General features: G+C 43.2%; 2 protein-coding genes across 2 annotated transcripts; one reads left to right on the top strand and one right to left on the bottom strand.

The window, feature by feature from the left end:
• Nucleotides 1-2,596: 2,596 nt before the first annotated feature.
• Nucleotides 2,597-6,350, top strand: LOC126557252 (protein Skeletor, isoforms B/C). The gene is made up of 3 exons (XM_050212959.1): nucleotides 2,597-2,723; nucleotides 4,240-4,459; nucleotides 4,533-6,350. The coding sequence occupies exons 1-3, from the start codon at nucleotides 2,597-2,599 to the stop codon at nucleotides 6,322-6,324; spliced, it is 2,139 nt and encodes a 712-aa protein (XP_050068916.1). The 3' UTR covers nucleotides 6,325-6,350.
• A 1,230-nt stretch (nucleotides 6,351-7,580) lies between these two features.
• On the bottom strand, nucleotides 7,581-8,792 carry LOC126567258 (allantoicase-like). Its single transcript, XM_050223489.1, has 2 exons — nucleotides 8,730-8,792; nucleotides 7,581-8,669 (listed from the first exon to the last, which is right to left on the bottom strand). The coding sequence occupies exons 1-2, from the start codon at nucleotides 8,790-8,792 to the stop codon at nucleotides 7,581-7,583; spliced, it is 1,152 nt and encodes a 383-aa protein (XP_050079446.1).
• Nucleotides 8,793-12,587: the final 3,795 nt, after the last annotated feature.

The raw sequence follows: 12,587 nt of genomic DNA, 5'->3' as shown, positions 1-12,587 counted from the left end.
AGTAAATAAATTCAAATATTACTTCTTCTAGCAAAATTGTTAAAACGCTTGAAACGAGTCGCAACCCTTGGGTTCTAAAACACGGAGCTCTCCTTCCCGTTGAGAGAATCGTAGAATGGAGCCACAAGATACGATGGTTCTATACGGTCCATGTCATCCAACATCTTACTGGATGTTAGTCGAACACCAACTGGTGGTTCTTTTAAATGGAGTTAGCGATTCTTAACGTTTACTTACTACGAAGCATTTTACTCCCTGCGACGACCTTGGAAAGGCTATCCTTCATGGCTATGTAACATCCTGAGCCATCCCCAACGTCCAACTAATGGAAAAAGGCGAATTGTATATTATTGTGTGCGGGCAATCGTATACAGTGTTGGGCACAACAATAAGACTACTCTACTATTCAATTTATCCATCCCACAAAGATGTTAAAGCATCAGTAACATCTTAAAAAGTTCTGACAATAGTTTCAATGTTTTGATGACATTAAAAGAAGACCACCGTTATTTTCTTAAGCATTTGTTTAAATCAAGGAAAACGTTAAACAAGCGTTGATTTTTTATGCGTTCAATCTGGCTCAGTCCTCAGACTTTATACTAAGTTTTATGTATGGTAGCATAGCCGGTCATTCTACAGCCTGAGGAAACATCTAACCTCAAAAAACCTGTCGCGACGGTCGAAGCTGGGACTGTATCGTACCTTTATAGTGCCAGTACTCACATACGCCTCTGAGACATGGCGGCCCTGTCCAAAACAAACGAAGCCCTCTTAGCCGCGTTCGAGAGGAAGATGCTCAGAAGGATTGTTGACCCCGTATATGTTGAAGGACAATGGAGGAGCCGGTACAACGACGAGCTGCACGAAGCTGTGTATGACGACCTGACCGTCGTGCAGCGAATTAGGCTCGCCAGGCTCCGATGAGCTGGTCATGTTATACGGATGGCACCGGACGACCCAGCTCAGAAAGGCCGTCCACACGAAAAGAGGACACGTGGTAGGCCCAGATTGAGGTAGGAAGATGGCATGGAAACATCCGCCATCAAGGCCGGGATAACGGATTGGCGGACGACGGCGCGGGATAAGTAAGTAAGTAAGCATAATGAATGCCTATGTAGTTTTCAGTTTTCAAAAAAGACACAGCCTGCAATTGTGAGTCTAGTTTTCTCAACAATATCTTGGTGTATGGACAGCCGTTGTTCAATATGGGGAAAGCTTACAGTATTCAAGTTCTCCAAAAGAGCGTAATTTTTTCCTTAAAACCATTGAACATTCATTAATACTTTCCTTGTTACTTTGAGCTATGTGCTCATGGTTGACAAAACAAACGAGCCAACAATGTGCTTTATGATTCTATTTCTAGGTTTGAACTTAGGTGTGACGAACGTAGTAGATTTGGAAAGAAATCCCGGGACATTGTTGTGGAACATTATGACCTAAGGCTGACTATCCGGGGTTTATTTCCGACATTATGCACATAGCAGAATAGGAGATGACGCGAAATTTATTTACAATCCAAAGCATACAGACAGCGGGCAGTTTGGTAAATAAGTGTTTAAGGAATGACATGGTTGATTCAAGGCTCTCCTCATTTAGAAAAGAGCTAGTGTTTCATGATTAACAATAATCAATTATTTGCACTTGCAAACCAAAGAGATCTTATTGTTTTGTTGCACACTGTACATCTCGAATGCAACCGATCTCGGTGCGTATACGGATAGTGCGAAGGTAAGATGTATGACAGCTAAAAGCTTTCCGATCATATCCCGAGCCTGTTTGTATGCGTACTGTACGTACGAGTCTGCTGCACGTACCTGACCTGTGCGTTGGTGTGTTAGTATGGCTATCTATTTGCGAAAGTAACCGGACCGATCGGCAGAGCACTGCAGCTGTTAACGAACGGCGATCGCTGCCGCACACGATCGTCCACCGACGGACCGACCGCCGCTAACCACCGTGCTTCGGGTGGGTCTCGTTTTACTTCCTCCAGTGCGTATCTCGCGCACGGTCCGCTTTCTGCACGTCACAATTGTTTGGTAGTCGTGTCAGACCAGTCTTAAGATGGTCGACGATCGCACTTTGATCGCCACTGCTGGAAGTGTATGAAAGGCGGCAACCAAGAAGAAAAAAAACGACGGCTGCTACGTGTCGTGCTTACAGCAAAGTTCCCTTGTGTTCCTTTTAGTTCTTCCGAAAAATAAAGGGGGAAAAAGTGCATCAATAGTGCTGCAAGTGCTACATGATCAGTGAGTGTGACGTGCAGTGAAGAAGCATGATTAGAAATTCACCCACTCGGCTGTATGGTGCGAATCTGTATCTAAATCTCACCGCACTTTCCACCGATTCGTCCACGTCCAGCGGCAACCGGGACAGACAAGAGTGAAAGCAAACAACACACAGCTAGAAGAGGTTTGCTATTGGAGCTGCCAATCCGGTGCTCCAACTACGAGCGCAGTTCCGTTACTTATCATAACCCCTATCGAAAAGGCAAAAGCTTGCTTCCCTTTAGGGTTGCCCAGTGTCTCCCTGTGTGCGTGTGTGTAAGTGTGCACGTGTGTATTGTTAGAAGCGATTGTGCTTTGTTGATTGGCTGTGAATGGAAGGAAGTATGAAAGGAATGCAGTTTTTGTACGGCTCTGCCGTCCGGTGGCGTGGAACGTTACCCATCGCTAGGATTCTGGCCACACTGTTGCTCCTCGCGATGGTTCTACTAGACAATGTTGGTAAGTAAAAAGCCTACAACCCCCACCCAACACACCCAACGCCCCGGATACGCGATTCAAACGAAAGACTTCAACCTACGAACGACAAGCGACGAACCGTGAATGTGCGAGCGAAAGAGGGCGAAAACTACCTCAAACCGACGGACCAAAGGGAGAGTGTGTTTGGAACATTCTTCTTGCGTACGAACACATTGCGGAAATGTTTTACGCACAGTGCACAACCTTGAGTTGCTTTAGCCAGTGAGTAGTACCGCCCAGGAAGTGCAGTCAACTTTGGTCTTCCCACTCGGCTGGTGGAATGGTGGAATAAGATCAAATTTTGCAGTACGCTGTACGAAGGACGTTTCGATGACTTTTTTTTTATTTGCACAACGTTAGTCATGTTCAAAAGAAACGTTGTTCGGAAGCACTTACTCATCACAAGCTCAAGACAAAATTCCCCGCTTAAGATAAGAAACTATAAAGCCCTGAAATAACTTTTTGAATGAAGAAACAGCTAAAATAACGAGATTGCTGGTCGGGTGTAGAAATAAAAACAAGTCAAATTAGTTTAAAGGAAATACGAGTTTAATCCAGACTAGAATATAACCCTTAACCATTAAAAAGTTTCGTTTTTGGACAATAAAATTGATCTGAATCATAATCAATCATAAGTATTTAAAAGAATCAAATCTCCACCAGGGATGGGGCATAAATATGAAGAGTTCTGTCTTGAATTTAAATTTTGAATTTCACTAATTATGAAGTATCAATTTGAACGCCTTACATATTTTAAATAATCTAACAATTCCTCAACTAGCGCCAACCATAGTCGTGATGGATTTAATAGCGGAAGATCAGCATTGGTCGCCTAAGAAAGCTTCTCTTCCAAGAAACCTATTCTTCTAAAGGGTGTTTTGTTCATAGGACATTTCCAATACATTGACACATAATGAAGTTCAGATGTCGTTTTGAAACACAATATTTTGACTTCGAACGGATCATTTCACTTTTCAAATCAATTCTATGACACAGAACCATTCGCATAACGACTAAAACACTGAACCGGTTAAAAGTCTTCCTGGGAGGGATTGCGTATATCCTTAATTTTATGTCCTTTGGTTCTTTTGGTGATTCATTTGGAATGAACCAGCATGAGTAGTGTTGAGTAAAGTAGCTTTTTTTTAGAGGAGAGGGCATCTGCTCCCTAACAAGTAATGCGTGAAGCCTCCCGGTAGATCCGCGATCACTGTAGAGCATGAAGAATATGATGAACTACCTCGTGAGGGTAAAAGCCGTATAAACTTACGCTTGGGCAAATTTTGTTTGGCCAATGACGAAAAGTGTGATTAAGATGATGATTTTTTTTTTCGACTAATGCAATAAGTTGAGAAGAGTGTGGAGCTACCTATTCGAAATAGAAGAGTGCGCTCAGAGTGCTTAGTTTATTGAGATGAGACCTCCCGGTAGCTTTCAAGCTCACTATCCAACACTATGCATGACTAATCTGAACTTTCGTTCGATTTTCCTACAACAGCAAGTCAAAAACCGGAAGATGGCCCATACCGGGGGAAGTACATTGGCAAGTTTAACTCCTACCATCATCAAGCGTCGGGAGACGTATATGCCGTGGACGAGTACACCTTCCTACTAACCGGCTTCAACTACGACGGTAACGGTGTCGACACATTCTTCTGGTCCGGTGCAAGCAACCGTCCCGGACCGCAAGGATTCATCGTACCCGACGAGTATGGGAAGTAAGTGTGCCATCATCCTCACCAACTACTTCGAAGTGATCGTGAACCACCTACATTACCACCTTCATTCCAGGACAAACATCCTAGAACGGTACTTCAACAAAGATTTCACCCTGCGCCTGCCGGACAACAAGAAGATTACGGAAGTGAAATGGTTGGCCGTGTACGATCTAAACTCGCAGAACAACTTTGCCGACGTGTACATTCCGGAAGACTTTGAACCGCCCGTGCCGCAAAAGGCGGGCAGCCTTACCGCCATCGCCGGTGGGCCAATGGTGTCGAGCGATACGATCGACATACTCGACTCGAAAACGATACGCATCACCGACTTCACCTACGATGGAAAGGCGGGCGATCAAGCGGAAGTACATTTCTGGGTTGGCGTTGGTCCATCCCCATCGTCCAAAGGTAGCAAAGTGCCGGACGAGATGGGCTACCTGGACCCGATACGGGCGTACGATCGCGAAACGATCACGCTGGAGCTGCCGGGTGATATGACAATCTTCGACATCGATTGGTTCAGCGTGTACGATGTAGGTTCGCGTCGAGATTACGGATCGATCCTGATTTCGGACGATCTGAACGTTCCACCATCGTTGGTGCGCGTTACACCGCACACCGAATCGCTGCCAAACTGTCGCCAACTCCACAAAGATTATCGCGTTTCGTGGGAAGTGTTCGGACCACAAATTACGATTCAACTCGCCGGCAATGTGCAGCAGGATGAGTACATGTCGTTTGGGCTGTCCGGTTCGGAGCAGCGTAGTCAAATGCTGGGAGCGGATGTTGTCGTTGCATTCATCGATGGTCATCGTGGATATGCGGTGGACTATAACATCACCTCGCTTGCACCGTGTGTGCAAGTGCTGGGTCAAAACAAGGGCGTTTGTCGGGATGATGTGGTGGGCGGACTGGACAGCTATCAGCTGCACACGTTCAGTCGGGAGAATGACATCAACACAATAACCTTCCGGCGTACGCTCATTTCGTCCGATTCCGGCGACAAGGAGTTTCTGCTAGATCGGCCGATGTACGTAATTTGGGCGATGGGTCGCCTTGACTCTAACAACGAGCCCACCTACCATGACATCTACCCAAAGCGAAATGTGCAAATCCACTTCAACACTTCCGAGCCGGTTAACGATTGCTTCAGCTTTACTAGCCGCGAAGCTAACCTGAAAGATGTTTGGGAACGGCAGCAAATTTTCGACCGGTCCGTCCGTTCGTTCACCGCCACGCTCGGTCCTGCTGGCGGCAAGCGAGGTTACCAAGGCATTACTGGACACGTTTCCAACGGACTTGCATGGTACATCAATGGATTCCTCGTGCCGGAACTGTGGTTGCGGCGTGGCCTCACCTACTCGTTTCTGGTACGCGGTGGCAACAATCCACACTCACCCGAGTTCTACCATCCGCTAGTAATAACGGACGAACCGCACGGTGGTTTCGACAGACTTTCCGATGCACGGCAGAGCGAAATTCGTGTCCTCGCGGGTGTGGAGTTTACGCGCCGTGGACGCCCGAAACCGATCGCTGCCGGTCCACTTTGCTTGGCGCGCCATCCGGAGGGACAAGATCGACGATTGGATGATAATTTTGCGACGTTTAAAAAGTTTAACCGTACGCTTAAGTGGAGCTGTGATTCAGGCGATCCGGCTGTGTTGGAGATTACACCGAACACGAGCTGGCCGGACGTGGTATACTACAACAGCTTCACCCATGCGAATATGGGCTGGAAGATACATATCGTCGATAGTTACAGCCAGTCGGCGCGTAATCACGGCACAATGTACAGTTTTAATCATTCGATTCGGTTACTGCTCTTTACGAGTATTCTCGTAGTGTGGGCAAGGTTGCAAAAATAAAATTAAAAAAAAACTTTTCTCTCACAGACACATACACATCGAGTTAACAAATTCCTTTACTACTAACCCGGGAAATGTGCTTGCTTGTTGTTATATGGACAATTCGATTTCTTCTTCCATGCAGCCTTGAATGCTAACTCCTCATTTGATCTAGAGTATTCGCTTTTAATACGCTTCACGCTTTGGATTCACGCAGATTCAAATCATGTTCTAGTCGGCTCTTAAGACTCATTCAGATATGATAAAAAAATATAAATGTCATCCAACAATCCTTTAATGGATACCCTCCCTCATGCTCGCAAGAAGATTGGATGTCCATATTTTCCGTTTGACCATTTTCCTATAATTATAGCCAAATCAGATTTCTGAGAGGAAACGCATCTTGGACGAAAGTGCGTCGTCAAACGTGCCTGTTTTCGCAAAATTTCGCAGAGGACAGTCCTGGAGTGACAGTATGTGCCTTTCCTATCTTTTACAATATAGATAACATTAGGTTGGTCAGGCAAATTCTTATTCTTTACTTCGTCATTCAATACTTCTCTTGTGAGCGACATGCCAAAGTTAAATTTCAAGAATTCACTTTAACTAAAGTTCACAATGCCATTATCGGAACACTTTGTTTACACTCGCAATCTTGGGCCCTATCTATTGAATTACTCCTTACTCCTATCCAGATTAATAGGATTTTTGGCGAAATTCAATTTGTTTACTCAACTTAATTGCCTTCACAGAGGGAAGCAATGCTTATAGCGATCAACTATGTTTTCGAAACCATTTTTAAACATAATTTGTCATTAGCCTTAAAATAGGCATCTGTTTCAGCGATTACTTTACATTACATTGGACTTCAATTTCTCCACAACCAGCATTCTTTTCTGGTCTGCGAATAAGAAATAGCTGGTTTCCTGCTAGAATTCGGCTTTATTGTAGATTAAAAGTTTCAAAGAAGTATCTGAATCATCCACCAATTGTGGGCTCACGTGGCACTCATCTCAATGTTTTTTTACAATTATTTATACAAGGAGCGCCAAAACTGTGTCATTTTTTAATTCATCTTTTTGTACCGCAATCTATGCATCAGGACTACAATTTTTTTACAATTTATTCACGTTATTACATCTGTACATCGAACCAAAATCCCATTTATCAGATTGAATGGTTCAACATGTTTACGATAATTTTCTTTTAATCAATACTTTATCCTTTACAACTTGTTAGATTACTTTAACAAAATATTCACAGGCCACTTCACTCTGTCAAGGTTTTGTTATTGTTCCAAAAACCCGAACCCTAGAAAGACCTCCATCCGGCGCGATCGTGATGCGTACTAGTGAGGCTGCCTTCTCCTGTGGTAGCAAATCTGCAGCCCCAAACTCATGCGTTTGATTAGGTCCCAATTTTCTCCTTTCCAACAATGATATCCACACATCCCGCTCGTCCTTGGTGGCATATTCTACCCTTACATTGTCCGGGAAGTTTCCTTTGAAATGTATTGTATCGATGCAGACACACACTATCCAGCATCCATCAGGGACGCCAAGTTGAAAGGAAGCCCACTCACTTCCGGGTACTTGCAGAATTCCCGCACCATCGACCTGCAGTACGGGTGGTCGATCAAGTCGACGAGCCGTCTCCCATCCGTCGCCCATATTGGTGGGTTTGCTGGGTTTAATCAAATTCCTTGGATGGCCATAATGTGCGTTTGAAAAGCCGGTACAACGGCCCCCATTTAGCATTGCAATCATATCAATCGGTTTCCTTGCAGCCAGACTGTCGTTTAAGTTTAACCTGACCACCGTTCCGTACGCACGTAAACGGGCGATCCCACCGTCCGGAAACATGTTCACACGTAAGTGATTCACTACGAGCGATTGTTTCCCCCTCGGTACGATAAAATAATGTCGGCGAGTTTGCTCGTACCCAGGCTTTAGCTCAGTTCGTGGCAACAGCACATCCCACTGATCCGTTCCTATCAGTTCCACCATGCCCAGTTCTTCCGTAGTGCGTCCGGTGCCCATGTTCTCATCACCATCGCGAGCAATAGAGGATTGCAGCATACGCTTTATCGTGCCGTCCAATGTTCCGCCCTGAATGGAAATGCGTGGCACATAGTTGCCAGTGAAAAAAGCCGTATCGATCATAAAACCGGCAACTTGTGTTGGAGCACCAAGCTCCACTAGACACCAATCGTGACCGGGCGTACGCTTGCGTCGCGTTTCCCATCCATCCATCCACTTGCCGAAGGGTGTGTACGCGTCCGGAAGAAACACTGGCTCGGTATCCTTCAGCATCCATTCTGCCGGAGCGAACCAATCGTCCGTTGCGAACAGAATCGAACCATTGCTCTGAAAAAAAAAAGATAACGTAAGGCAAAGGACAAAATGGGAAAGAGAAACATTTCTTACTCCAATCGATGCCACTTCACTCAGCTCGGTAAATGCCGGAAGCTTACTTTGTGATGCATCCATCTTACAATCCCCCACCTTAACCACCGTCTCTCGATCGACAAAACGCACCACACAGCCGTTAATCGCTCCACGTGAAACAACGCGGACAACGTACGATACCTGGCGTTTAAATATAAAAATTACAAAATAACCGACGGCGCAATCGCGCCAAACACACAAACGCTTCTATCGCTCTTTTGTCGCGCATTTGAAAAGCGCATCGTTTGTTGTCTATCTACGTTCTTGGCGTTGGAATTAAAATTTGCTCAGACACACATACATTACCTTGCTGAGAGATAAGGTTAGAGAGGTATTACGCTGCTGTTCCCGTGGTCATCAGCGCATCAGTTCATCAAATAATCAAACATCCATTTCCAGAACACAATGACTGTTGGGTGTCTGTTTCCTCTCGGTTGGATTCCGATTGTACACCGTCAGTACAAAAACACATCCAAATGATAAGCTGTAGTTAGATTAATCGAAAACAAGATTAGTCGAAAATATTTTAGCAATTTAACATTATGAACCATGTTGTTTACTATTAATAAACCCTTGGTACACACAACCATCATAACAAGAATAAACAAATCATATTTGCTTTCTTCTACTCTTTACTTCCCGCCTGCAACAAGCAGCGAAAGGCAAAAAATGTAGTTAAAGTATTGCATATTATATCAACGGATAAAACATTATTTGCCATGGTTTTGGGAGCATTTACAATTATGAACTCCTTTAAAACAATTTCGTTACGAATAATCCGAAACAAATTTACTCTGCGTTCCCCATCATTTCAATATTAATGACGATGTCTTTCTGTTAGCAGGACCACATTTCGATCTAAAAAAAAAACGTTCAGCTGGGAAACCACGTCGTCCTTCTATACCTACATATTTTCTTCGACAATGGTGCCATTAATTCGTACTCAAATCATGTCTCATTTGAGATCAAGGATTATGCATACTCAACATGGTTTCGTGTCTGATTGTTTATCAGGAGTCTCTGAATCAAAGGTTAACTTTTTTTTACGATGCTACATAGCCTAGACATAAGACATTAGCGATCCGCTTTATCTCGAAACGCTATACTGAATATATCTCCAATCAGTTTTATCTCGAAACGAGTATGAAATCCTCAATCATTGATATAGAAACACCCAATACATACGCATACGCCGTACCGAATGCATCATTTTTCTTCACTGAAAGAAAAGTGTGGTATGAATATGAAAGTGTGGTATGAATGGAACCTTAAATTTAAACAAAGACACTAAACATCTTCGAACCAGTTACCCAACATTTTTTTACACACCGAAGATGATCGGTAGCTAGTGTTTGTGAAGTTTCTCTTCTTAATCTAGAAGATTTCTTGTGACTCTAGATAATTCTCCAACGTAAAATGTTGGGCTTCCTGGACAAGTTTCTAACTGATCGTACTGGTTTGTAAGAAAACTGCTCATTACAGAATACGACTTTATCACGTTTGGCGCAATAAGAGCTCTTGGATTTCGAGTTCCCGGTTTTTGTGCTTTACAGTCACTCTGCAAAGAGTCATTTAACATACAAATTGACAATTTTGCAGTAAGACAAGTACAGTATTCTCAAGTAATACTAGTTACAAAATCCTTTTAGTAAGGAAATTGCACTTAACCACTGTTTCATGTTCTCAATATTATCCTCGTCTCTTTCTTAGTTGTGCCTTTGCTTCGTTTTGTGGTTTATTTCATTGTTTTTATTTCATTTGATTTTTGTTGTTTCTTGTTTGCTTCGCTTATGCGCTGCTGCTTCGTTTATTCGTGCATTTCATAAACCTCTTCTCCTCCTCTTCTTCCTACTGTTCCACCGCGTTTATCCACCATCTTCTTCTGCTGTGCTATATAATGCCTTTTGCGAAGCATTTCTCGCCTCGCGCTGTTTTCGACAACCTCTTGCGTACGTCACTACCCATATTTTGTGTCTTCTTTGTTCCACTGTGCTTCTTTCTACCCTTCTTACTGCCACCCTCTTCTCTATTAGTTTGTTTTTCTAGTCTTTTGTGATCGTACAAGACGAAGTAAACACGAGTATCACATGCCCACACCCACCAACCATCATCATTTACAAGCAATTCTTGTCCCCGCATTTTCCATTCAATCAATATTACCAATCGATCGTGCATGGTCGTCGTGTGCCTGCTGACGTGTTTTGCTCGCTTGTCGTTTGTTTTCGTTACATCCCAGATTCAGTGCGGCCACGAAAATACACACGCAATCTACGGAATACCGCGGAATTTTACAAATGCTTCTGGGAGGGAGGCAAGCAAACGAACAAAACCGTAAGCTAATTATAAAACAAGTCGGAACAAAGGCAGCAACAACATCGTAAGTGGGATAAAAGTTAAACTTAATAATAAAGAATAATAATATAAAAAAAAACTATCGCAAAGGAATTGTTTTTAAAAAACCGTTACATTTAACCACGCGTACGTATTTTGCAGCATGATGTATTATGCTGCATGTGTTCGGCACACCATTGACTGCCCATTGACATGGGCGAGTGTTTTTGCCTGCTGTTTGCATGCCACATTCATTTTTGCTCTATTATTACTACCAGCAGCAGAGTGACGATCTCCAAATATCCGAAAAAAAAAATAAAATCTAAAACGGAACCCTTATGCGAGACACACGATCGGCAAAAATGCTCGTGGGGCTACAATTGTTCAACATCGCATACTCTATTCGATCTTTCTCTCGAAGCTGTGTCCCAATTTTCTGCGTCTGTGGTCTAGCACACACACACACACAACTCTTTTACAACAATTGCATAATATATATTTATGCTATGCTTCTCCCCTCGTCCGTTCTTAGCTTAATATTTCTTTTAAATTTTGTCCTTTCTCCGCTTTAGCGCGCGTTTTAGTTTTTAATGCATCGTAAGTAAGTGCGGTGAGTGTTATTTGTTTTGTGTTGATTTGTTTTCGATTCACTGTTGTGTGTCTTTGTCGTACAACTTTCATTTTCTTCCTTTAAGCTTCAACTTTGCCCAATTAAATGCAAAACATAATAAACATAATAAATCGCTTCTCGCGGCATCTGACAACAAAGCTTTGCCGGAGACTGGGATGACATATACAAAGAGTCTGGCAATTGATAGAAGATAGCGCACAAACGAGCATTCTATTACAGGGGCAATTGGTATAAAATTCTAGTTCAAACTTGGCATGCCGGCGCACAATTTAGTTCTACATTTCGTTCTATTTGTTTGCTTTGTATTCTACTGATGAAGATTAACTATTTCGTGATTGATAGCTTATCAAACAACAATATCAGATGAGCTTTGTGTACAAAATTATAATAATTTAGAAAAATAAATTCTACACCCTTGAACCGGTGTAAAATCAGCTGGCCAAGTCAGCTGGCATACTTGATTCGAAAATGAGGAGTGCATTGGCAACCTCCATCAGCATAGTCCAGGACTGGTGCTTTGTACAGAACTACCGGACGAAAAAGTGAGCGATGCATTGTTTCATCCGTATGCCTCCTGAGTCTTATTAAACTTTGTAGAGTCACTTTTGTTGGCGGGAGTTTATAGAGCCACTAGTCAGTCAGTCTCTATCAAGAGTTCTGAGATTTTACCAAGTCTTCATCGAATTGATTCTCAGTCTTATCCGAATGACCTTAACCCAAATTTTACATCAATTGCCCCTTTTAGTATATTCGTTTTCACGAATTGCTCTAGTACGCACACTACCCCATCTTTCAGCTGCCTGAACCTGTATCATCTTCCATCAAAACATATCAAATAATAACCAATATGCTGTTCTGTAATCTCACTGTAATGT

Source organism: Anopheles maculipalpis, chromosome 2RL, assembly GCF_943734695.1.
Source record: "Anopheles maculipalpis chromosome 2RL, idAnoMacuDA_375_x, whole genome shotgun sequence".
In the NCBI taxonomy this organism is placed as follows: domain Eukaryota; kingdom Metazoa; phylum Arthropoda; class Insecta; order Diptera; family Culicidae; genus Anopheles; species Anopheles maculipalpis.
This window is presented reverse-complemented; position numbering and strand designations above follow the sequence as displayed.

Coding starts and splice junctions, on each gene's coding strand:
- LOC126567258 (XM_050223489.1), bottom strand. CDS start 8,792: ATGGATGCATCACAAAGTAAGCTTCCGGCATTTACCGAGCTGAGTGAA. Junction 8,670..8,729: donor GTGAAGTGGCATCGATTGGA/GTAAGAAATGTT, acceptor TTTTTTTTTCAG/AGCAATGGTTCGATTCTGTT.
- LOC126557252 (XM_050212959.1), top strand. CDS start 2,597: ATGGAAGGAAGTATGAAAGGAATGCAGTTTTTGTACGGCTCTGCCGTC. Junction 2,724..4,239: donor GGTTCTACTAGACAATGTTG/GTAAGTAAAAAG, acceptor TTCCTACAACAG/CAAGTCAAAAACCGGAAGAT. Junction 4,460..4,532: donor GTACCCGACGAGTATGGGAA/GTAAGTGTGCCA, acceptor CCTTCATTCCAG/GACAAACATCCTAGAACGGT.